Source organism: Taurulus bubalis, assembly GCF_910589615.1.
Source record: "Taurulus bubalis genome assembly, chromosome: 20".
NCBI lineage: Eukaryota > Metazoa > Chordata > Actinopteri > Perciformes > Cottidae > Taurulus > Taurulus bubalis.
This window is the reverse complement of record NC_136608.1, coordinates 263,498-289,866: the sequence shown is the minus strand read 5'-3', so window position 1 is coordinate 289,866 and position 26,369 is coordinate 263,498. Positions and strand designations below refer to the sequence as shown.

Here is a 26,369-nt window from a genome sequence, read left to right as displayed (position 1 = left end):
AATCAGGTTTTTACTTTACTGGATATCTCGTGCGCGTGCGGTGTTTCCACGGCGCCGGGTCCGCGGAACAAAGTCATGGGGTAAAGTGTGAGTCAGCCTCTTGACTCACGCCACTATGACTTCATCAGTCGTGTGTAGCGGCGCAGGGGATTTCCGTATTTGAGACACTCTACTCCTGCCGCCGCTCTGCGGACGCGCAGTGCTCTGGTGCGGCTGTGCAGATGGACCCGTCCGCCTTCCTGTACGACGTGGCCCCGGTGGTCGTGGACAGACTGTGTCGGATCCTGGACAGCGGAGACGACAGGCTCGGGTGGCGCGGACTAGGTGAGGAGGACTTGTTGTCTTCTGGTCTGAGATCTGGGTTTGATTAGAGAGTCTACCGCAGCCGCAAGAGACGCGAGTTCCTCTGTTGACTCGATGCTGCGATAACAGGAGTCTGTATGTCTGCCTGTCTTTCTAGCTACTTTTCTATCTATCTATCTATTTATATGCATATCTATCTATCTATTCATATACATATCTATCTATCTATTCATATACATATCTATCTATCTATTTATATACATATCTATCTATCTATCTATCTATATACATATCTATCTATCTATCTATCTATCTATCTATCTATTTATATACATATCTATCTATCTATTTATATACATATCTATCTATCTATCTATCTATTTATATACATATCTATCTATCTATCTATTTATATACATATCTATCTATCTATCTATCTATCTATCTATCTATTTATATACATATCTATCTATCTATCTATCTATCTATCTATCTATCTATCTATCTATTTATATACATATCTATCTATCTATTTATATACATATCTATCTATCTATCTATCTATCTATCTATCTATTTATATACATATCTATCTATCTATCTATCTATTTATATACATATCTATCTATCTATCTATTTATATACATATCTATCTATCTATCTATCTATCTATCTATCTATTTATATACATATCTATCTATCTATCTATCTATCTATCTATCTATCTATCTATCTATCTATCTATTTATATACATATCTATCTATCTATCTATCTATTTATATACATATCTATCTATCTATCTATTTATATACATATCTATCTATCTATCTATCTATCTATCTATCTATCTATCTATTTATATACATATCTATCTATCTATCTATTTATATACATATCTATCTATCTATCTATTTATATACATATCTATCTATCTATCTATTTATATACATATCTATCTATCTATCTATCTATCTATCTATCTATCTATCTATTTATATACATATCTATCTATCTATCTATTTATATACATATCTATCTATCTATCTATTTATATACATATCTATCTATCTATCTATCTATCTATCTATTTATATACATATCTATCTATCTATCTATCTATCTATCTATCTATCTATTTATATACATATCTATCTATCTATCTATCTATCTATCTATCTATCTATCTATTTATATACATATCTATCTATCTATCTATTTATATACATATCTATCTATCTATCTATCTATCTATCTATCTATCTATCTATCTATCTATTTATATACATATCTATCTATCTATCTATTTATATACATATCTATCTATCTATCTATCTATCTATCTATCTATCTATTTATATACATATCTATCTATCTATTTATATACATATCTATCTATCTATCTATCTATATACATATCTATCTATCTATCTATTTATATACATATCTATCTATCTATCTATCTATCTATCTATCTATCTATCTATCTATCTATCTATCTATCTATATACATATCTATCTATCTATCTATTTATATACATATCTATCTATCTATCTATCTATCTATCTATCTATCTATCTATCTATCTATCTATCTATCTATCTATCTATTTATATACATATCTATCTATCTATCTATCTATTTATATACATATCTATCTATCTATCTATTTATATACATATCTATCTATCTATCTATCTATCTATCTATCTATCTATCTATCTATCTATTTATATACATATCTATCTATCTATTTATATACATATCTATCTATCTATCTATCTATATACATATCTATCTATCTATCTATTTATATACATATCTATCTATCTATCTATCTATCTATCTATCTATCTATCTATCTATCTATCTATCTATCTATCTATCTATTTATATACATATCTATCTTACTATCTTTCTGTCGACATCCTTTGAAATAATAAGGAAGTTAATAACAGGTCTTTAGCTATTAGAACGTGACTTGTTGCATGCACTGACTCTTCTGTGCCTCCAGCGGTCCGAGTCGTCCCCAGCTTGTTGGAGGTCCGCATGTTGGAGCGCGTGGAGGCCGCCGGCCGGAGTCCCACTCGGGAGCTGCTGTGGTCCTGGGCTCAGGAGAATCCCAGGGTGCAGGACCTGCTCAGAGTGCTGCAGGACATGGGTCACCGCCGGGCCCTGCAGCTCCTCCAGGGTCCAGCTCAGTCAGGTCCGTAACAAACTAATCCAACGTCCTTTCCTCATGTATCTGAAAACAACATTCCAAAGATCTCTGGCACTCGCGTGTTGAGTCACTGATCCAGTAAACTGAATTGATCATGACCTCCGAGACGCTGTGTACGCTATTTAAAGTGGATTCAAGGTGTGGCGGAGTCTTTAGAAATGTCACATGGTCATGGAGCCATGAAGGAAAGCTGAAACGGCTGTGATCTGTTCAAATAGTCTAGTTCCAGGTGAGAATCTATCTGTAAGACGTTTGATACGAGCATGCCACCGACAGGACCAACAACAAGGCGTTGCAATGCTCAAGACCAGAGGATACAAAGAGTCTGTCTGATGTCTGGTTCTTGATGACGAGCAGGGCCGATGACCAGCATCTTCCTTTCCTCTTGATTCAGGAAACTACAGCCGCATGTTTGTGGCAAATGTTGTTGTTTAATACGCTTGAAATATTGTTCATGCAAACAAAGGGAAGTTACATTACAAAGGGGAAACGTAAAGTTCCTCTTTGTGGCTCATGTCTGATGTCAGCAACCACGGTGATGCATCAAGAGAAATATGACTTTGATTTCATATTTGGGCAATCTGTACTATTGACAGAGTCACCTGCGCCGCCCAGAAGTCACGACGCAGACTCCAGAGGGCGGGAGTCAGCCGATGGAGAGAAGGTAGAATGATTTGTTCTCTTGACAGGAGGCAGCCTGCATGATCTGTGTGCAGAAACAAGAATAAATGACCCTGCTGTCCTGTGTTTGCTCCGATAAGGGATCCTTCCCACGAGAGGAGAGTTCTGCACGTGAAGCACTATGCCCCAGTGAGTAAAGTCTACTTCATGTAAAGGTCCCATATTGTAGAAAGTGAAACTTCCATGTCTTGTATTATTATAAAGCCAGCTGGTTGCTGTATAAATACTGTGAACGTATCAAAACGCTTAAAAAGACAGATGCAAAAGCGAAGAGTTTCAGACATAGATGGAGTACTTTTTTTAACAATAAAGCATGTAAACCCACATTATTAAAGTGTGAACCTGAAAAGCAGCACGATATGCCTCCTTTAAATGGTTCATGTCACTCATTGGTTGTGTTGACTTGCCAAGTGTGAATTAGCATGAAGCTGATCCGTCTCTGTGTTCCAGTGAGTTCCTCCGCAGAACCTCAGCCATCGGTAATCACTTTCCAAGACATCATAGATGGAACCAGAGATTTTCATCATGAAATGAGAATTGCAGAGGGACACTTCTCTGATGTCTACAGAGCGCAGATGGGAAGTGAAAAGGTGGCGGTGAAGCTTTTTAAACAGGTGATTGATGATTCTGACACTCTTCACTGTCAGACAATTTGGGAAATATGCGTATATATGCTTAGACATGCACCGTCCCTTTTGGATGTGGGGCTGCATGAGGTACTTCTCATCTCCAGTAGATGGAGTTTGCAGAGGTTTGCATGCAGCGGTAGACCAGCAACTGGGCTCTGAGAGGTCAAACTTGATCAAAGGAGTCTTGTGTCTTTGATAGCGGCTCCAGTTCCCCGTCAGGAAGGGCTGTCTGACAGTGAAAATAGTCTAAATACAGACAACACTTACTCTGATACCCATTATTTTTTCGGTGTCCAAAATAAATGTAGCTGACTACGTATAAGTAAGTCATACAACCCCAGTTTAAAACACCCAAACCATCCCTTTAATGTCCGGGTTTCGATTGCAACAAGGAGCGCCCGACTGACATGCATTCCTGATCCATCACTCTCCAGACAAATATGGCGTCCTGGAAGAAGCTGTGGGACGTCTTCAGGAAAGAAATGGAAATTCATCATTTGTACGTGTCAACACTCGCTCTCAAAATACCTTTCCATATGAATGTGACCACGTGTTCTACATTAACGGGGTGCTGTGTTACAGGTACCAACATCCCAACATCCTAGACCTGCTGTGCTGTTTCTCTGATGAGGGCCGCTACTGCCTGGTCTACCCGTACCTCCCCAACGGGTCGCTCCTCCACAGACTGCACCGGCAGGTAGGTGGTGTTCCCTTGCGGCCTGCACTTGTTTACCGGCCACAGCAAAGTAGTTGCTCGGTAACCAAGGCGTTTTGTTTAAAAATATATATGATTAAGACTTTGGAACAAATAAGAACATGAATATAACAATTTTACAATGACATTACATTAGTCACTTTCTATGTCCTGGAACACAATTTGAGTTTGCTTCCGTTACTATGATATAAAATAAGTGAAAACTGTGTATTTACAGCGGGTAAAATAAGTATTGAACACGTCACCATTTTGCTCAGTATATATATTTCTAAAGGTGCTATTGATATGACGTGTTCACCAAATGACGGTAACAACACAAGTTATCCACACGTACAAAGAAAACCAAGCAAATAAATTCAGAAATGAAGTTGCGTGTAATACAATGGAATGGCACGGGAAAAGTATTGAACACGCTGACTGAAATGTATTTAATACATCTTGATGCTTCCGTTAAGGATACCCAATACATAATTACAAAAATAAAATAAATAATAAATAAAAATACACACTTTCCCTGGATCATTTGGCAGATAGGAGGTTTTGCCCTTTGGCCATCGATATGTAAGATGTTGTGTTGTGACTGCAGGACGGAGAGCCCCCTCTCTCCTGGCAGCAGCGCCTCGCCATCGTCAAGGGAACGGCCAAGGCTTTGCACCACCTGCACACAGCACAGCCCTGCCCAGTGATCTGTGGCAACATCTGCAGGTACGAGACGAAGAACGCCTGTTGTGTCTCTGAAGACGACAAGGTCACCGCTTTACAGGACGATCACCTGCTTCAAGAGAAATATGAGAAATCATAGCCAGCAAAGACTGGAAAATCATGAAGTAGTAGAAACTGACTGCACAGCGAAATAGCGCCCCCTGGCTGCCAGCAGCTCCTCACAGGAGACAAACAAGATGTTTTTTGTGACGTAGCAACCGCGGAAGGTGCCGATCATGAAAGTTTACACGTTGTGCAGTTGAGAGCCAGACGTAGGCCAAGTTAGGAGATGGGAGTGAGGGGGACATTGACCCATCAATCCCATCGCTGGTTGCTCTCTCGTATTATGGTTTCCACTTATGCATCAGGACCACAAATCAAACCACAAAAGAAGAAAGTACTTCTGTAAATGTGACGCAAAAAGTTAACTCATTAAATATGGAGAACAAGAAAGAATGAAGTTATAAATGGGGCATTGGTCCAAATAAGACTTTTGAATCGTAATTGATCAAAGAGGTCCGACAGATTGTATTTGGAATCTTTTCATCATTCTTCTCATAAAATGAATTTGTGTCCTATTCAGTCAAAAGATGATGCAATACATATGGATTATATAACTTAAAACTCTAAAAAGTCTTGTGTCTCTCGGCCGTCTCTGCACAGTGCTAACATACTCCTGGACGACGCCCTGCAGCCCAAGCTGTCCAACTTTGGGTTGGCTCGTCTCCGTCCTCATTCAGCCAATCAGAACTGCACTGTCACTCTGGACACGAGGTCCCACAGCAACCAGGGATACCTCTCTGAGGAGTACATCCGAGACGGCAAGCTGTCCTTCAGCCTGGATGTTTACGGCTTCGGAATGGTGATTGTAACAAGATCATGAAAGCTTCGCTGAACTTTCCTCATGCCGTGTGTTCGAGTCGATTACAAGTTTAAGTACAACGTTCAACAATTTACTAGGGTAAAAGGGTTATCCGAAAAAAGGCACTTGGAGTATCAAAAGTAAAAGTACACACTACGCAGAATGTTCCCCTGTTATATCATTATGTACATACAACTCCACTGGATTACTATCACATATACATTATATGTAGCAGCTTGAGGTGGAACTCGTTTGAACAACTTCAGTAGTATTACATTATCATTTATTATGTATGACATCTTTTATAATATATATAAACTCTCATTTTGTAAACAAATTAGTAACCATAGCATCAAATATATTTAGTGGAGTAAAAAGTAAAATACTTACCAAGCGGCAACCTACGGTTCTGAAGCGCAAAGCCAATATTTTAGCGTCTTAAAATGTGCATTCTCTCTCCTGACCACCAGGGAGCGACTCCTCTGGTTGTATAGAAGTCTATGCTTCATGTGTTAAAGCTGCATTCTCTCTCCTGACCACCAGGGAGCGACTCCTCTGGTTGTATAGAAGTCTACGCTTCATGTGTTAAAGCTGCATTCTCTCTCCTGACCACCAGGGGGCGACTCCTCTGGTTAAATAGAAGTCAATGCTTCATGTGTTAAAGCTGCATTCTCTCTACTGACCACCAGGGGGCGACTCCTCTGGTTAAATAGAAGTCAATGCTTCATGTGTTAAAGCTGCATTCTCTCTCCTGACCACCAGGGGGCGACTCCTCTGGTTGTATAGAAGTCAATGCTTCATGTGTTAAAGCTACATTCTCTCTCCTGACCACCAGGGGGCGACTCCTCTGGTTGTATAGAAGTCAATGCTTCATGTGTTAAAGCTACATTCTCTCTCCTGACCACCAGGGGGCGACTCCTCTGGTTGTATAGAAGTCAATGCTTCATGTGTTAAAGCTACATTCTCTCTCCATGGCCGAACTCAAGGCTTCAAAACTGCAGTCCACAAACAAAAGAGTGACATCACGTCCACTTCTTATCTACAGTCTATGACATTTACGTATCAGCAATATTATAAGGGGTTGTCATAAATGACTGTGATTTCTGATGGAAACATGATTTATGGCCATTGGTGACAGTTTGCTTGCTCCCAGGTTATAATGGAAACAGTCACGGGACGGAAGGTCACAGAGGACGCACCGAAACCAACAGCACTGGTGAGTCTGCACTGAAGCTGCAGCAGGTTTTTTATGAAGCCTTTATGTCAAGGCTACATAATACATTGTGAGGTCATGTTGATCACAGTAAGTGTCTGTCTGCTCTGCAGAGAGACCTGCTTGTGAGCGAGGTGGAGGACAGCGGCGGCGTGGACTCCTGTCTGCAGTTCCTGGACCAGGCGGCCGGCCGGTGGCCGCCGGGCGTGGCCCTCGACCTTCTGCGCCTGGCCTTGGACTGTGCGGCTAGCCGCCGCCGCAGCAGACCGAGCATGGAGAACGTGAGCAACACCAGTTCATTCCTGACCTCGAGGCACCGCAAAATATTCTCAGCTCAAAGGTCCACATGCTGAGCTGCATCGCTTCCCGATGCGTCTGGTGCTTTTCTTTCATGCTGCTGGAGTCATTTTTGTTCACGGGCATCTCTTTTGTTCTCCTAATGTGCCCCACAAAGGCCCCAATACGCCGTCATGTCTGAGTGCTACTCATCTCCCCTGTCTCCAGGTTCTTCCAGCACTGAGCAGGCTGCTTCCTCCACCCAGCTGCCCGCCCGCCGACCAGCCCCGCAGCCTGGACGACAGAGACCCTTCTGACGCCGAGCCGGGACCCCCGCCCTGCGTCCCCGTGGAGCACGACGAGCAGCGCGGCCCCCCCGCCGCTCCGGTGGACCAGGGTCCCCGTGAATGCAGCCAGTCGGAGGTGACCTATGTGAGCGACGCCGGGGCGGACCTGTACGGCAGCTGCCCCGTGCAGTGCAGCTGCCCCGCTGAGGCCGGGGGGCCGGCCTGCGAGGACTGCAGGGCCAACGGCTTCACCAGCGAGCGCACAGACCCTCAGAGTGAGCGTGTGTGTGTGAACTCTTTGAATGTGTGTGTGAACTCTTTGAATGTGTGTGTGAACTCTTTGAATGTGTGTGTGTGAACTCTTTGAATGTGTGTGTGAACTCTTTGAATGTGTGTGTGAACTCTTTGAATGTGTGTGTGTGAACTCTTTGAATGTGTGTGTGTGAACTCTTTGAATGTGTGTGTGAACTCTTTGAATGTGTGTGTGTGAACTCTTTGAATGTGTGTGTGAACTCTTTGAATGTGTGTGTGTGAACTCTTTGAATGTGTGTGTGAACTCTTTGAATGTGTGTGTGAACTCTTTGAATGTGTGTGTGTGAACTCTTTGAATGTGTGTGTGAACTCTTTGAATGTGTGTGTGTGAACTCTTTGAATGTGTGTGTGAACTCTTTGAATGTGTGTGTGAACTCTTTGAATGTGTGTGTGTGAACTCTTTGAATGTGTGTGTGTGAACTCTTTGAATGTGTGTGTGAACTCTTTGAATGTGTGTGTGTGAACTCTTTGAATGTGTGTGTGTGAACTCTTTTAATGTGTGTGTGTGAACTCTTTGAATGTGTGTGTGTGAACTCTTTGAATGTGTGTGTGAACTCTTTGAATGTGTGTGTGAACTCTTTTAATGTGTGTGTGTGAACTCTTTGAATGTGTGTGTGTGAACTCTTTGAATGTGTGTGTGAACTCTTTGAATGTGTGTGTGAACTCTTTGAATGTGTGTGTGAACTCTTTGAATGTGTGTGTGAACTCTTTGAATGTGTGTGTGTGAACTCTTTGAATGTGTGTGTGTGAACTCTTTGAATGTGTGTGTGAACTCTTTGAATGTGTGTGTGTGAACTCTTTGAATGTGTGTGTGAACTCTTTGAATGTGTGTGTGAACTCTTTTAATGTGTGTGTGTGAACTCTTTGAATGTGTGTGTGTGAACTCTTTGAATGTGTGTGTGTGAACTCTTTGAATGTGTGTGTGAACTCTTTGAATGTGTGTGTGTGAACTCTTTGAATGTGTGTGTGAACTCTTTGAATGTGTGTGTGTGAACTCTTTGAATGTGTGTGTGTGAACTCTTTGAATGTGTGTGTGTGAACTCTTTGAATGTGTGTGTGTGAACTCTTTGAATGTGTGTGTGTGAACTCTTTGAATGTGTGTGTGAACTCTTTTAATGTGTGTGTGAACTCTTTGAATGTGTGTGTGTGAACTCTTTGAATGTGTGTGTGTGAACTCTTTGAATGTGTGTGTGAACTCTTTGAATGTGTGTGTGAACTCTTTGAATGTGTGTGTGTGAACTCTTTGAATGTGTGCGTGTGTGTGTGTGTGTGAACTCTTTGAATGTGTGTGTGTGAACTCTTTGAATGTGTGTGTGAACTCTTTGAATGTGTGTGTGTGAACTCTTTGAATGTGTGTGTGAACTCTTTGAATGTGTGTGTGTGAACTCTTTGAATGTGTGTGTGTGAACTCTTTGAATGTGTGTGTGTGTGTGAACTCTTTGAATGTGTGTGTGTGAACTCTTTGAATGTGTGTGTGTGAACTCTTTGAATGTGTGTGTGAACTCTTTTAATGTGTGTGTGAACTCTTTGAATGTGTGTGTGTGAACTCTTTGAATGTGTGTGTGTGAACTCTTTGAATGTGTGTGTGAACTCTTTGAATGTGTGTGTGAACTCTTTGAATGTGTGTGTGTGAACTCTTTGAATGTGTGCGTGTGTGTGTGTGTGTGAACTCTTTGAATGTGTGTGTGAACTCTTTGAATGTGTGTGTGAACTCTTTTAATGTGTGTGTGTGAACTCTTTGAATGTGTGTGTGTGAACTCTTTGAATGTGTGTGTGAACTCTTTGAATGTGTGTGTGAACTCTTTGAATGTGTGTGTGAACTCTTTGAATGTGTGTGTGAACTCTTTGAATGTGTGTGTGTGAACTCTTTGAATGTGTGTGTGTGAACTCTTTGAATGTGTGTGTGTGAACTCTTTGAATGTGTGTGTGAACTCTTTGAATGTGTGTGTGTGAACTCTTTGAATGTGTGTGTGAACTCTTTGAATGTGTGTGTGAACTCTTTGAATGTGTGTGTGTGAACTCTTTGAATGTGTGTGTGTGAACTCTTTGAATGTGTGTGTGTGAACTCTTTGAATGTGTGTGTGAACTCTTTGAATGTGTGTGTGTGAACTCTTTGAATGTGTGTGTGAACTCTTTGAATGTGTGTGTGTGAACTCTTTGAATGTGTGTGTGTGAACTCTTTGAATGTGTGTGTGTGAACCCTTTGAATGTGTGTGTGTGAACTCTTTGAATGTGTGTGTGAACTCTTTGAATGTGTGTGTGTGAACTCTTTGAATGTGTGTGTGAACTCTTTGAATGTGTGTGTGTGAACTCTTTTAATGTGTGTGTGAACTCTTTTAATGTGTGTGTGAACTCTTTGAATGTGTGTGTGTGTGAACTCTTTGAATGTGTGTGTGTGAACTCTTTGAATGTGTGTGTGAACTCTTTGAATGTGTGTGTGTGAACTCTTTGAATGTGTGTGTGTGAACTCTTTGAATGTGTGTGTGAACTCTTTGAATGTGTGTGTGTGAACTCTTTGAATGTGTGTGTGAACTCTTTGAATGTGTGTGTGTGAACTCTTTGAATGTGTGTGTGTGAACTCTTTGAATGTGTGTGTGTGTGTGAACTCTTTGAATGTGTGTGTGTGAACTCTTTGAATGTGTGTGTGTGAACTCTTTGAATGTGTGTGTGAACTCTTTTAATGTGTGTGTGAACTCTTTGAATGTGTGTGTGTGAACTCTTTGAATGTGTGTGTGTGAACTCTTTGAATGTGTGTGTGAACTCTTTGAATGTGTGTGTGAACTCTTTGAATGTGTGTGTGTGAACTCTTTGAATGTGTGCGTGTGTGTGTGTGTGTGAACTCTTTGAATGTGTGTGTGAACTCTTTGAATGTGTGTGTGTGTGAACTCTTTGAATGTGTGTGTGTGAACTCTTTGAATGTGTGTGTGAACTCTTTGAATGTGTGTGTGAACTCTTTGAATGTGTGTGTGTGTGAACTCTTTGAATGTGTGTGTGAACTCTTTGAATGTGTGTGTGAACTCTTTGAATGTGTGTGTGTGAACTCTTTGAATGTGTGTGTGAACTCTTTGAATGTGTGTGTGTGAACTCTTTGAATGTGTGTGTGAACTCTTTGAATGTGTGTGTGTGTGTGTGTGTGTGAACTCTTTGAATGTGTGTGTGAACTCTTTGAATGTGTGTGTGTGTGTGTGAACTCTTTGAATGTGTGTGTGTGAACTCTTTGAATGTGTGTGTGTGTGTGTGTGAACTCTTTGAATGTGTGTGTGTGAACTCTTTTAATGTGTGTGTGAACTCTTTTAATGTGTGTGTGAACTCTTTGAATGTGTGTGTGTGTGAACTCTTTGAATGTGTGTGTGTGAACTCTTTGAATGTGTGTGTGAACTCTTTGAATGTGTGTGTGTGAACTCTTTGAATGTGTGTGTGTGAACTCTTTGAATGTGTGTGTGTGAACTCTTTGAATGTGTGTGTGAACTCTTTGAATGTGTGTGTGTGAACTCTTTGAATGTGTGTGTGTGTGAACTCTTTGAATGTGTGTGTGAACTCTTTGAATGTGTGTGTGTGAACTCTTTGAATGTGTGTGTGAACTCTTTGAATGTGTGTGTGTGAACTCTTTGAATGTGTGTGTGAACTCTTTGAATGTGTGTGTGTGAACTCTTTGAATGTGTGTGTGTGAACTCTTTGAATGTGTGTGTGTGTGTGAACTCTTTGAATGTGTGTGTGTGAACTCTTTGAATGTGTGTGTGTGAACTCTTTGAATGTGTGTGTGAACTCTTTTAATGTGTGTGTGAACTCTTTGAATGTGTGTGTGTGAACTCTTTGAATGTGTGTGTGTGAACTCTTTGAATGTGTGTGTGAACTCTTTGAATGTGTGTGTGAACTCTTTGAATGTGTGTGTGTGAACTCTTTGAATGTGTGCGTGTGTGTGTGTGTGTGAACTCTTTGAATGTGTGTGTGAACTCTTTGAATGTGTGTGTGTGTGAACTCTTTGAATGTGTGTGTGTGAACTCTTTGAATGTGTGTGTGAACTCTTTGAATGTGTGTGTGAACTCTTTGAATGTGTGTGTGTGTGAACTCTTTGAATGTGTGTGTGAACTCTTTGAATGTGTGTGTGAACTCTTTGAATGTGTGTGTGTGAACTCTTTGAATGTGTGTGTGAACTCTTTGAATGTGTGTGTGTGAACTCTTTGAATGTGTGTGTGAACTCTTTGAATGTGTGTGTGTGTGTGTGTGTGTGAACTCTTTGAATGTGTGTGTGAACTCTTTGAATGTGTGTGTGTGTGTGTGAACTCTTTGAATGTGTGTGTGTGAACTCTTTGAATGTGTGTGTGTGTGTGTGTGAACTCTTTGAATGTGTGTGTGTGAACTCTTTTAATGTGTGTGTGAACTCTTTTAATGTGTGTGTGAACTCTTTGAATGTGTGTGTGTGTGAACTCTTTGAATGTGTGTGTGTGAACTCTTTGAATGTGTGTGTGAACTCTTTGAATGTGTGTGTGTGAACTCTTTGAATGTGTGTGTGTGAACTCTTTGAATGTGTGTGTGTGAACTCTTTGAATGTGTGTGTGAACTCTTTGAATGTGTGTGTGTGAACTCTTTGAATGTGTGTGTGTGTGAACTCTTTGAATGTGTGTGTGAACTCTTTGAATGTGTGTGTGTGAACTCTTTGAATGTGTGTGTGTGTGAACTCTTTGAATGTGTGTGTGAACTCTTTGAATGTGTGTGTGTGAACTCTTTGAATGTGTGTGTGAACTCTTTGAATGTGTGTGTGTGAACTCTTTGAATGTGTGTGTGAACTCTTTGAATGTGTGTGTGAACTCTTTGAATGTGTGTGTGTGAACTCTTTGAATGTGTGTGTGAACTCTTTGAATGTGTGTGTGTGAACTCTTTGAATGTGTGTGTGAACTCTTTGAATGTGTGTGTGAACTCTTTGAATGTGTGTGTGTGAACTCTTTGAATGTGTGTGTGAACTCTTTGAATGTGTGTGTGAACTCTTTGAATGTGTGTGTGTGAACTCTTTGAATGTGTGTGTGAACTCTTTGAATGTGTGTGTGTGAACTCTTTGAATGTGTGTGTGAACTCTTTGAATGTGTGTGTGAACTCTTTGAATGTGTGTGTGTGAACTCTTTGAATGTGTGTGTGTGAACTCTTTGAATGTGTGTGTGAACTCTTTGAATGTGTGTGTGTGAACTCTTTGAATGTGTGTGTGTGAACTCTTTTAATGTGTGTGTGTGAACTCTTTGAATGTGTGTGTGTGAACTCTTTGAATGTGTGTGTGAACTCTTTGAATGTGTGTGTGTGAACTCTTTGAATGTGTGTGTGTGAACTCTTTGAATGTGTGTGTGAACTCTTTGAATGTGTGTGTGAACTCTTTGAATGTGTGTGTGTGAACTCTTTGAATGTGTGTGTGAACTCTTTGAATGTGTGTGTGTGAACTCTTTGAATGTGTGTGTGAACTCTTTGAATGTGTGTGTGAACTCTTTGAATGTGTGTGTGTGAACTCTTTGAATGTGTGTGTGTGTGTGTGTGTGAACTCTTTGAATGTGTGTGTGAACTCTTTGAATGTGTGTGTGAACTCTTTGAATGTGTGTGTGAACTCTTTGAATGTGTGTGTGAACTCTTTGAATGTGTGTGTGTGTGAACTCTTTGAATGTGTGTGTGTGTGAACTCTTTGAATGTGTGTGTGTGAACTCTTTGAATGTGTGTGTGTTTGTACGTGTGTGTGTGTGTGTGTGTGAACTCTGTGAATGTGTGTGTTATTGCTGAAAGTAACCCGGTGATGTGCTCCCTGGGTTTCAGATGAGTCCCTTGTGGTGGAGAATGCAGCCAAGCAGAGACTGAGAGAGCAGCTGAGTCTTTTCGACAGAGGGCTGATTCACACGCAGGAGCTCCTGTCTGACATGAGCCTGCAGTAGAGAGCTCATCATCACATCGTTTCATGAAGCTACGGGGATCATAAGTCATATCGACAACACATTTTTATGGAGACCAATATTTAATAGCAAAAGATACAGAACTTTTCGAAAGATGCTGAATAAAAGTCTCGCTTTTCCTGAATGAATTTTCCTGTGAATGAATCGTTTTAAAATGGTTGTTTTGTTCATCTCCGTGGAAGACTTGATCGGCCTCGCTACAGCGTCGAGAATGCGTTCACGAAGGGTTTCGATCCAAAGTGATGACTGCAGGAAAAGAAGTGAATCCTCTGACCGTGAACCTGTGAGGTAGACGTGAGGTCCTGTTGCCTCTGCAGACATTTGAGTCCAGCAGCCAAAGCATTAATGCTGCTATCCATCCGGTCACATCAGCGCAATTATAAGACAACTATAAGACATTCAGAGCGTAAATAAAGCAGCAAACAACTTCTTGCTATGTGAAGATACAGAAGAGTAATGTCCACCTGAGCAGAGAATAAAGTTGCTCTCCCTGTGTGTGTGTTGTAAACCGAGCGTGTCTGTACTGTAACATGTGCATGTTAGTGCACTGCTAGCTCACGGCCGCCGCTCTGCACTGCGCTCATGCGGCGGTTACAGTTAATATTGATGGTCTTGGAAGTGTAGCGTTACCGTTCCTAGGAAACACTGTTTGCCCCGTTAGCGCTGTTTGCCCCGTTAGCGCTGTTTGCACCATAAAATGCTAACCGCCAGCTCAGCCGTCGCCATGCTGAGAGCCGCGAGGAAGCACAGAATTTTGTAGTTAGCACCTTTAAACAAAATCACAATTGTCTTGGGCGGCACTTGGTTCCCTTGCAAAATAGTTAGCACAGATAGCAAAAGGGGAAGAGAACAACGCATGCAATGCACCTCCAATGGCCAACTTGTACCCACTGACTACATCCTGAGCTTCAGGCTCATGAATCATGCATTCAGATTATTATGTTCCCCCTCATTACACTCGCCAGGCTGCATTATGTGCTTCAAAGGAAATTGTACCAACTGGATGTCAATCAAACTACAACTTTGAACTCTACTGCCAATTTCAAACAAACAACATGTTGGTTGTTTATTGCAGTTTGCAACAGTGAAGTGATTGCATTGTACATATTGTAATATTTGTATTTAGATCAAATGAAATAAGGTCGGTGAGGGTGAGTGGACTTTGTGCTGTGTGGATAGGTGGGTGGAGAGACACCTTCACTCTTCATAGTTCCACACTGGGAGCGTGCAGCGGGGCTTTCTCCTGGATGAGGCTGACAAACTCGTGTTTTTCCAGACAGCCTCGACATTCTTCTCCCCACGAGGCTAAAATGTTCCTCAGCTCCAAGACTCTCATCCTTTTGAGCCCATCGCTGCTCAGATCCTTCAGCGGAGGCTCTGCAGACAACCGGCAAACACAGGGACGGCTTTATATTGTGTGCACACGCAACTGAATGTTCCTCTTTGTTATGGACCCGAGCACACGGTACCATGTCTGAGCTGACAGATCTGCGTGTCTCTGCTACTGAGGCGCTGGCAGATCTTCTCAACGGGGACGTGGGAGGCCAGAGGCCGAGACACGGAGGCTGTGACGCGCGTCGCTGCATCACTGCTGGCTCCGAGGTAGTAACACTAGGCGGCACAGAAACATACGTGGTCAGCTTTTAAGTCATTCAATTCATTTCTTTGTTTTACTATCAAAACTGTCTATCTATATACTCTTACTTTGGAGAGGGACCTCTCTCAAAGTAAGATGTGGCCATGGAAAAGGAAGTTCCAGTTTGAAAAATATGGAGCATTGTCTCTCTTGGGCCTTAGTGGTCAAAGATTGATTACATTTCATTTAGCTGACGCTTTTATCTAAAGCAACTTACATTGTTGCTCTATACACCAGGCACAGCAACGGGGGGCAATTAGGACATGGACAGCGGGGCCGGGGCTTGAACCTCCAATTGAAAGACGGGCATGCTAACCACTTAGCCACAGTCACTAGATGATAATGAACCAGCTGGTGTCCATATTGTAGGAATGCATGTCTCTGCTAAGGTAGTTAGGTGATAGGATGGGTCTTGGTCGTGTTCTCACCAGCCTCTCCTCCTTCCCCTGGGCGGCAGTGCAGACCTGGACCAGCTCTTCCTCCACCAGGGACGCAGAGAGGTCTCTGTGGGCGGAGGTCAGGCTGCCATACAGTCTGGAGAGAAAGTCCACACACACTGAAGACCAGTTCAGTTAGTGAGCGGGCTGCTCCTCAGGTCGCAGTATTTGTGGACAAAAATATATTTGTATTTAAATAAAAGAAATATTGCTTTGTTTGTGAGTTTCACAATTAGCAGTGTTTGTTACAAATAACATATATGTTATAGTAAACAGGCAACCTGAACTCTATTCTATTATTAGTACTAGTAGTACCCTTTCTTGTTTTTAATATAATACTTACAGAAGTAGATAGGTCTTAATTATTCTGACTCAAACTGTTGTAAACGTATCAAGCCCAAATCCCTGTGTTGGGTCCACATGCAGGCAGATTATGGGCGAGCTAGAAGCTGTTGCTGAATCAGCTCAGGTGGTGCTGGTAAAGAAAGCCCTTATCGGTGGATAACCTCTGCTCATGCTGTCTGACCTTCACAGTTGGCTGCAGCAGAAACAGGAAAGCCTCTGAAAAGCAGCAGCAGGGTGAGGGACAGCACCAACATGGCGGCGCCGCTCGTTATGATGAGTTATTATTAGCTATTATTAGCTATTAATAGCTCCGCGGTGTCCCGGCCAGCCGTCCGGCACTGACGTCACCATGTGCTATGGATCCGACTGACTTTAACTTTACATTTAGATTAATCTCCACCAACTATACGCAATAAGATGCGACTCAAACATTGAGTGAAAACGGCATAACGAAATAATGTAATGTTTTGTTTTACTTAAAGGTCTAAATATTTATCGTATAAAATATTATAATATATGCGATTTAGACAGTGATTAAGGAAGAAAACTGCTGAATGGACAAGCTATATATTATGGATATTTTCTAGAAAGTAAACAATGTTTACTGTGTTTAAAATGATTATCCTTCTTTATAATAATACATAATAATGATAATTCTATAATAAAATAAACAACCACAACAACAATAATAATACTATTTTACTATTATTATTATCATGCTATATAAATAGTTTTTATTACAATGTGTTATACATTATGAAGGGCTAACAAATACATAAACGACTCAATAAGTAATTTAATAAAATAATAAAGACACACATTTAGAAATAAAACCCTCAAGTATTAAATAAATGTGCAGGTCAATATGAAAATAAATAAATATGCACACACATAAATAGATACATCAATTGTTTTTATTTATTACATTGTCCGTTTTAATACACCATATGTATTATATCAAATGTTATGAAATCATCACTATTCAGTTTCAGAGTTCCGTAGGCTCATTAGGTTATGCGCTCTTGCTCTGAAAGTGTTCTGCCGGAAGTAGTTCCTGGAAGCAGAACATAGGGCGCATGCGCGCGGTGCACAGCCGTGTGAGTTCTTTCCAGCATGGCCGCCATAGGAGTTCACTTCGGGTATACCTGCGCGTGTGCGGCGGTTTTTAAGGTAAATTGGTCTCGGTTGGATTCTACCGTTCTGTCCCACGCGCTCCTTCTTCTTCTGCTCCGTAAAGTAGTCACGTGTTTGGCCTCAAAATCCGCAAAATCCTCCGGAAATAGCGGTTGTTGTGAAGATGCTAACAGCTAACACACTGTGACGTTAGCTGCGAGGACGATGAATGAAATCATTTCATGTCTGATAGTTTGTCCTAAACGTCCGCCTGAATACATGTGTAGATATCTGTGGGCCGTGCCAGAGTTCTTTAATAATTAACCTTCTATTATGTCATTAATATAATGTCTGAACTGGACCGAACATTTTCTAAAATGTTTTTAAGCAACTGAAAAAAGTAGACCCGAGAGCAAAGCTTTCCTTTGAAAGCCTCCAGTTTAATAATACTGCTGTTCAGTGTACGAGCCGGTCCGTTAGGGTGCTGGATCCAGTCCACCTGTAGGTCCACAACAAGGTGGCGATGATATTATGTAGGTATTATGACTGCATACCATTTCAGTCCAGCTAACAGTGCAGCATGAAGAAAGGCATGTACTCCTTATTTATATATATATATATATATATATATATATATATGTATATGTATGTATGTGTGTGTGTGTGTGTGTTAGGACGGCCGGGCTGATGTGGTGGCTAACGACGCAGGAGACCGAGTGACTCCAGCGGTGGTGAGCTACAGAGCGACCGAGCAGGTACCACGTCCGCCTCCCTTCTCTCCACGTCCTCCTCGCCTCTGAGGCAACAGAGCGGCTCATACTTAAAGCTCATCTACCAGTCTGCTTATTGCTGGATTTCTACGTTCTGCAGATTGTCGGCATCGCAGCAAAGCAGGGACGAGTCCGCAACGCTGCCAACACGGTGGTCAAAGTGAAACAAGTGCTGGGGAGGAGGTGAGTGCTTCATACTGTCTGAAGCTGCAGGGGAGCAGCTCACCAGATGCATATTCAAATCTAAATTATAGGCAGAAAAAATGTTTTAAAAGGATAGTTTAGAAGTGTGTTTGTATGAAGTTCTTCTAAACAGTAGATGGAGAAAAGCAAAGCAATGTTCTGCTGTGGATATATTTTAGACGCCTAAAAGAATCTATATCAGTTTTAAGTGCATATTACGACACTGACGCGTTAATTAAGGAAAGTATTTTTTGTAGCAAGTTCAAAGTGTTCAGTAACTGCTCTGGTCTCCATAAATGTAGCTGGTGTCTCACAAGGGGATTTGTGAGACCACTTGTGCTTTCACATCAGTTAGTAGCCTGGATGCTTGGAGGCAGTGCTTGCCATGATGTGACGATACTGGTTTACTACTGAGACTGACTGGATGTTTTCTCTTCCCTTGTCTCTCAACGGGCAGCTTTGACGACCCGGAGACACAAGCCCACAGAACAGAGACCAAGTGTCAGGTGAGTTTAAATTGATTTACAACGCAGATTTTATTCCCCGCAACTTTCCTCCAGTCAGAAGCGCGCTGGCTCGTTAGCTCGGTCCAGTTTGACGTGGACCGACTGTGCTTCGGTTGCTGTGTTCAGGTGGTCGACAGACAGGAGAAGCCTTATTACGAGATCACGGCGGGAGAACACCCAGAGTATGTCGCTCCAGAGGATGTTGCCAAACTCATCTTCCACAAAATGAAAGGTAGTTTGTGACACAAACAGACGCATGCGTCGCAGAAAAATCAGCCAGCTGACCGATTCCCACTCTCACAGAAACGGCTCAGTCGGCTCTCGGCTCCGACGTCACAGAGGCGGTCATCACCGTCCCTTTCGAGTTTGCGAACGCTCAGAAACGCGCTTTGAGGTAGGCCGCCACACCCCACTCCAGCTGTCCCGTTGCTTTTGCAAGAGGGTGCCACCTTTTGTAACTACGTCCATCCACTGCGTCTGCTTTGTGCAGGGCGGCGGCTGAAGCGGCAGGCTTCCATGTGCTGAGGCTGATCCACGAGCCTGCTGCGGCGCTGTTGGCCTATAACATCGGGCAGGAGTGTCCTTCTGGAAAGAGGTACCTATTATTACTTAATGCATCGTTATGATATCCAAACGTCATGTTCATCACTCATGCATCGGCACCGTGTTGACAGCCACGTGCTCGTGTATAAGCTGGGTGGGACGTCCCTGAGTGTCACGGTGCTGCAGGTCAACGGAGGAATGTTCCGGGTGCTCAGCACCCACACCGACCACAGCATCGGAGGAGAGAGCTTCACCCAGGCTTTGGCCCAGCACCTCGCCGCCGAATTCAAACGGTAGCTACTTTTTTGTGTGTTTTTACTGCTGCTGCCCGATGCTCTTGTCACGCTGCCACCTGTTTTCTATCGACGATCACAGTTCTGCAGCACGGAGCTGTGAGCTTGACGCTGCTTTGTCCCACTCTGCGAAAACATTAAGGATTAGTTAGGATGTTTAGAAGTGTTTGTATGAGGTTCTTCTCCAAAGTCAGTGTTTCACCACAGTAGATGGAGAACCAGCACAAGAGCAGAGTAATGTTCTGCTGTGGGCGGGGGCAGCAGCCACATATTAACTAACTGACTGACAAGCTACTCCTGTGTTGTATGTGTGGTAAAATGGCTGGCTTTGTCGATGGAGTCTGGTGCCTGTTGAAGAGAGCGGAGAACGGCAGACAGAGCGGTCTGACCGCAAGGCAAACGGGAAATGTTCTAAATGTACATGGCTTCCTCCTGTCTGTCAGTAGGTTCAACACAGCCTCCCTTCATGGAGGTTCTGACGTTTTTGGTGAAACTGTTTGAGTGGTTTGATTCAACTGCATGATCTGACATTTGACCCCTGCCAGCCGCGCTCATGTTGTGTCTGTTTGCGGTGCAGCGCCTTTAAGCACGACGTGAGCTCTCACGCCAGGGCGATGATGAAGCTGATGAACGGAGCCGACATGGCCAAGCACTCTCTGTCCTCGCTGGGCACGGCCAACTGCTTTGTGGACTCGCTGCACGACGGCATCGACTTTGAATGCAACGTGTCCAGGTAGGCTGTCTCCACGTCTACTAAAGCAGCGTGTGTATATTTTTTTACATATATAATTTAAACCCAGAAGCATGCCCAAATCACAACACTTCACGACAGCCTCCAGGGCTCGTGGAAAACATGCGTTCACTGGGTGGAAATGTCACATCACAACAGAAGTGATCACAAAGCAGCAGAGTTTGAACGTTCCACTTCAAGATTATTCTTTGTGTAAAATTTTAAGACATTTTTGGTACAGGAAACAACTGAGTCTATTCTTTGGGCGCTGCAGCTGATCTGGCAACACAAACATGTGAAAGGATGAAGACTCGGCTGAAAGGCAGAACTGTACTGTAATGATGTTCTGCTTTAAATACTAAATGTTTTCTTTTCACTTGTTTTTGCACATTTCCTATTAAGGTATGAAAGCCAACTAAAAGTAACAGAATATAGTGTGATACTTTAATTGGGTTACTGACTATATTTTGAACAGTAATATCATAAGGGCCCGAGCACTGACGTAGTCAGAGTCGAGGACCTATTGAAATGCTAAGTATTATTATTATTATTATTATTATTCCCGACCAATGCGCAGGGAAAAGAGGTGCTTGGGATAAACCTACATTCTTCAAAATTGGCACACCCATCCGACTCGGCGAAAATTTTAACTTGCTAGGAATATGTAACACATGTAAACTTAGAAATAACTCTCTTGGGACCATGCTCTAAACCGTACAGGAAGTCAGATAGCGCCCCCTAAAAAAACGTGTTTTTTTTGACAACCTGTGAGTTGTGAAAGCCCACAGTTTTTTCCCCCTATCACCAATTGACCTGAAATTTGGCACACAGGTCCGGTTGTGTCTGCTCTACAAAAAAGTACGCGGTCGCACTATAGTCCGCCTACTTAGAATTTCCACCATTTTGAATTTTGATAAAAACAATTTTTTCCTCAAATCTTCCTAAACGCTGGCTTCGATTTTTACAAAATTCTCTGTGGATAATTAAAGGTTCAATTTCATAAAAATATATCAAAAGCTTGTTTGTATCTCATTGTGTTCAAAAGAAAAGGACCCATTAACTTCTTAGGGGTAAATTCAACTAAATTCAACAAAGCAGCCTTTGCAGTACGTTCAACATAGATATACAATATTTGATGGGCGTATGTACCACATATAAACTTAAAAATAACTCTCTTGGGACCATGCTCTAAACCGTACCAGAAGTCGGCCAATTTCCTTTTCGTCCTTCATTTCTAGTTCAAATTGCCATAGTTTCCCAGTAGGTGGCGCTCTGACTATGAGTTCATATTGGCATGCAGAAGTCTTCCAGCCATGCCTCTCATAAAGCATGTTAACTTTGGAACAGTTTTGACAAAGTACAGTGGAGTTACAACGGCTTGCTTTCTTCTTCTTTGGGAGCCTCTGTGCTTCCTCGCCTCAAGTTTCCATGGATTGTGGCTGTGCCTAGAGCCAGTCCTGCCTCCTGCAATGGCCCTGCTGATGCCCGTCCTCTCTACCTCCTTCTGCTTCATGGATCGTGGACCATGCCTACTACTCATGATATTAATACTTTGTCATATTCATGTAATGTGCTGTAACTCCGTTCAGTTATTCATTCTGGTCACATGACATCTATTGCTTCTGTCCATCTGGGAAGAGGGATCCTCCTCTGTTGCTCTCCCTCAGGTTTCTTCCCTTTGTTCACTGTGAAAGGGTTTTTACTATCTTTATTGAGGGAGTTTTTCCTGATCCCATGTTGTGAGGTCCCTGGACAGGGATGTTATGTGTACAGATTGTAAAGCCCTTCGAGGCAAATTTGTAATTGTCATGTTGGGCTATATTAATATAATAATAACATATTAAATGAACTGACTTTAATTTAATTGTATGATCAAGAACCATATGAAATAGTCACCACACCACTTCCACGGCGTTCCATGAAACATCAAGCTTTTTCACCCTTTATTTATATATATATATATATATATATATATATATATATATATATATATATATATATATTTATTTATTTATTTAAAAAAAGGCAGCTTCAATTGCACAAACTTGACTGTTTACAAATGTAAAATTTGCTTCAAAACAAGACTCCTCTGTAACTCTACTGAGTGACTGGCAGAAACACACGCTGTGACTCTTTACCAGATGCATTTAGTGTCTTCATGAAGTTGTGTTGTCGCGTTTCCTCAGAGCTCGATTTGAGCTGCTCTGCTCCTCCCTCTTCCACAAGAGCATCCAGCCAATCGGACCGCTGCTGGAGGAGGCGGGACTCTCCACCAGCGACATCAACAAGGTACGCTTTTATTTACAGCTGTTTGGGCTTTAAGATCCGACTGCAATTATACATGTGGATGAGGGCAGCCTCTATTTATTTTGATAGGGACTGATTTCAAGAAAATAAAAGCCTTGGATCTCTCCGTGACGAGTTTTTGGTGTTTTCTTTAGGTGGTTCTCTGCGGCGGCTCCGCCAGGATCCCTCGTCTCCAGCAGATGATCCGCGAGATGTTTCCAGATGTGGAGCTCCTGAGTTCAGCGCCTCCTGATGAGGTCATCGCTGTGGGAGCAGCCCTGGAGGCGGGCTTACTGGTCGGCAAGGACAACCTCGCCCCCGAGGAAGAGTCCGTCACAGTTGACGTCTCCGCCGCCGACATACTGGTGAAGGTACGCTGGTCCCTTTTCAAACTGCTTGTGACTGGTTTGACCCGGCGGGTTGTAATCTGTGCGGCTCGTTGCAGGAGGTGGATGAATCCGGAGCCGAGGTGTTCACGGTGCTGCTTCCGTCGGGCACGCCCCTCCCGGCCCGCAGGCAGCACGTCCTGAGTGCAGGGGGTGAGCGGTCCTCCCTCTGCGTGGAGATCTACCAGAGGGGCGTCACGGAGCAGCCGGAGAAGCTGGCCAAGGTACGGAGACCACTCGGAGCTTTAGACCTGTCCATCACTTTGGCGCTGTGAATGTTATGGGCTACATTTTGGCAAGTTTTAGTTTTTTTAATAAGATGTTTAGAGTGAGTGATGAGTCTAACATGAACTGTGTTCTAGAACACTGGGTAGGGTTATAGCCGAGGACCCAACAAAACCCCTTAGTCAGGTTTAGGACCAACGTCATGGCCGCTTAAAACGCTTAAGCCCTAATAAGGGGACCCTAGGGTCTACAGCTCATATGACCGTGAATACCAGACCCGTCCTTGATCTCTAACGAATCCGCAACTTCTTTCCTTAAAAAAATTAGTTAATTATTATTTTATTTCCTGCATAAATGTGATCAAGAGAGCAAAAAAATGACTTCTCTATTATTTTATTTTTTTAATTGTATTGTTCGGTGCCTTCCCATCATCCCCCAGAGGAGTAATACTGCACATCCTCAGAAAGATTAAGACCTAAAGCATCTGCAATAATAATCACAATAAACACAAGCATTAACATGTTGTGAAGCATATTCAGTCCAAAATCAGTGTTTTTCAGTTCAGAAATTGAATTATTAAAATGTAACTTTTTAATGTAAACGACACGTATCTTCTCACAAAGGTTACGGTACTTTAGCAATTTAAATGAATAGGATCAGAACTGTGGATGAGGAGTTCGCACAGTTTTAGTTTTTGAAAAAACACAAATCTCATTTCCTGGGAGAAGAGTACGTAAAGTAAACGACATAAGTAAGAAAAACACGCCGTATATCAGGACCCGAATAACTCCAACAGCAGGTCGAGCCCCCGGCTGGAACTCCTGTCTGAAGGTCAACTCCTGTCTGAAGGTCAACTCCTGTCTGAAGGCGAGACGTGTGTTCAGTTCATTAAGAAACTGGCGGCTGCTGTGTCGAGGTAGTGAAGGGTTGACGCTGCACATTGGGATGTAGTTGGACGTCCCAGTAGCAGCTTGAAGTTCATGTCACTGTGCCGTGTTCAGAAGTCCAGTGAAGCGCCACCTGGGCCGCTCGAACACTTGCGCTGCCATCGTGAGTCCCATCGTTGTGATGCTCGTGTTCATGTTCCTCAACGCTCCATTCTGCTTGTGTGTTCGATGCACAGCTCGTCCTGAGGGACCTGCAGCCCAGAGAGGAGAACCACGACATCGACACCGTGGTGACCATGAAAAGGTACCCGCCCTTCAGGGGTCAGCGCACGTTGCCATGACGAACCCTAACCCTGTACATCGTGACCTGTGTGTTGCAGGGACGGCTCCGTTCACGTGTCCTGCGTAGAGCCGAGCAGTGGGAGGCCAGAGGTCGTCACCGTAGCAGCAGCTTCATGAGGTCGTCGCCGTAGCAGCAGCTTCATGAGGTCGTCGCCGTAGCAGCAGCTTCATGAGGTCGTCGCCGTAGCAGCAGCTTCATGAGGTCGTCGCCGTAGCAGCAGCTTCATGAGGTCGTCGCCGTAGCAGCAGCTTCATGAGGTCGTCGCCGTAGCAGCAGCTTCATGAGGTCGTCGCCGTAGCAGCAGCTTCATGAGGTCGTCGCCGTAGCAGCAGCTTCATGAGGTCGTCGCCGTAGCAGCAGCTTCATGAGGTCGTCGCCGTAGCAGCAGCTTCATGAGGTCGTCGCCGTAGCAGCGGCTTCATGGGGCGCCGGTCTGCAGTGCAAACCACACCCACCTTCTCTGCCAATGTTTGGCTGTTTCTCACTCAATAAACGTAACTGAACTCAAACCATATCATGATATGCTTTCAGTCATGGAACGATGCAGGAAGTTGGCTACTCATTCTAAGGTTCTTAGATTCAGCTAATTATACAACAATGAATACACAGTTATGAATATTATATTCCATTTCTGCTCACTAATCCGACCCTTTTAAAGGGAACGAAGCATTCTCATTTACAGGCTCCTACTTGTATTTGGGGTTTCTACTAAACTGTTGAATCCAGCTGTGTGCACATCTGTCTCTTAAATCTCCTCTGCTTGGTCAGCGGTTTCCAGTCTTCTGATTATGATGGAAATGTAATGTATTCGGGGTCATATTTCCTCAGCATGCTGTTTGCAGCTTTTCGTTTTGAAAACATTTGAAGATAAAGTTAGTCTCTCCCTGATGGTGTGGCATAAATGATATTTACACAACAGGTCATTGCCGTTATGCATTTTTAAATGATTTGCTCACACTAGTAGCTGTGATCTCTCCGGAGTGTTTCTCGGAACAAAGACCTGAACGTGTCATTTTAGTGTCGGATATTTCAGAAGTTATTCCTTTTTTTTTTTTTTCTTTTTTTTTACCATTTTTGAAATGCTTTAATTTATTGGGACCATTCAGTTTATTTTGTATAGCCCAACATCACAAATACAAGTTTGCCTCGGAGGGCTTTACAATCTGTACACATGACGTCCCGGGACCTCACATCGGATCAGGAACAACCCTTTCACAGGGAAAGAAGGGGAAGAAAGGAAATTCATCAATACGTTTGCAACCATCAACTCTTTTACGGTCCAAATGCTACATACAGTGTTGGGGTAACGAGTTACAAAGTAACGGAGTACAGTAACTATATTACTACTATAGGTAGCGAAGTAAAGTAACGCATTACACTCAACATATTGGTAACTACACTACTTTACTAGCCCTCAGGAACGCGCGTTCCTGCGTTACTCAAGACATTTCTACCAGTCCGAAAAGTTCTCTTTTAGTGGCGCGCGAGTCACACGACACTTCCTGATGAACAGTAGCAACACGCTGCTAGCTAGCGCTGCTGCTGCTACTGCCCGCGACCCC

The 26,369-nt window shown here is 42.7% G+C and overlaps 3 protein-coding genes across 3 annotated transcripts; 2 read left to right on the top strand and 1 right to left on the bottom strand.

Moving 5' to 3' along the window:
- The first annotated feature begins 208 nt into the window (after positions 1–208).
- On the top strand, positions 209–15,093 carry irak3 (interleukin-1 receptor-associated kinase 3). The gene is made up of 13 exons (XM_079236190.1): positions 209–324; positions 2,317–2,508; positions 3,120–3,187; positions 3,285–3,333; positions 3,655–3,818; positions 4,268–4,332; positions 4,416–4,530; positions 5,135–5,253; positions 5,914–6,112; positions 7,266–7,328; positions 7,439–7,606; positions 7,830–8,163; positions 13,991–15,093. Exons 1-13 carry the CDS (start codon positions 222–224, stop codon positions 14,104–14,106), a joined length of 1,755 nt encoding a protein of 584 aa, XP_079092316.1. The 5' UTR covers positions 209–221; the 3' UTR covers positions 14,107–15,093.
- Positions 15,093–16,796, bottom strand: cdnf (cerebral dopamine neurotrophic factor; the record flags this gene model as incomplete). The annotated part of the gene is made up of 4 exons (XM_079236017.1): positions 15,093–15,501; positions 15,594–15,735; positions 16,189–16,316; positions 16,724–16,796. The coding sequence occupies 4 exons, from the start codon at positions 16,794–16,796 to the stop codon at positions 15,329–15,331; spliced, it is 516 nt and encodes a 171-aa protein (XP_079092143.1). The 3' UTR covers positions 15,093–15,328.
- Positions 16,797–17,655: 859 nt separating this feature from the next.
- hspa14 (heat shock protein 14) lies at positions 17,656–25,685 on the top strand (the record flags this gene model as incomplete). Its single annotated transcript, XM_079236463.1, has 14 exons — positions 17,656–17,712; positions 18,330–18,410; positions 18,526–18,608; positions 19,066–19,114; positions 19,241–19,346; positions 19,418–19,508; positions 19,605–19,709; positions 19,789–19,950; positions 20,528–20,683; positions 22,867–22,969; positions 23,122–23,337; positions 23,412–23,576; positions 24,701–24,768; positions 24,845–25,685. The coding sequence occupies 14 exons, from the start codon at positions 17,656–17,658 to the stop codon at positions 24,921–24,923; spliced, it is 1,521 nt and encodes a 506-aa protein (XP_079092589.1). The 3' UTR covers positions 24,924–25,685.
- Positions 25,686–26,369: the final 684 nt, after the last annotated feature.

What these genes read in the sequence shown, in the direction of transcription:
- irak3 (XM_079236190.1), top strand. Translation starts at nt 222, where the DNA reads ATGGACCCGTCCGCCTTCCTGTACGACGTGGCCCCGGTGGTCGTGGAC. An exon ending in GAAATGGAAATTCATCATTT is followed by an intron (nt 4,333 to 4,415) that starts GTACGTGTCAAC and finishes GCTGTGTTACAG; the next exon opens with GTACCAACATCCCAACATCC. An exon ending in ATGTTTACGGCTTCGGAATG is followed by an intron (nt 6,113 to 7,265) that starts GTGATTGTAACA and finishes GCTTGCTCCCAG; the next exon opens with GTTATAATGGAAACAGTCAC.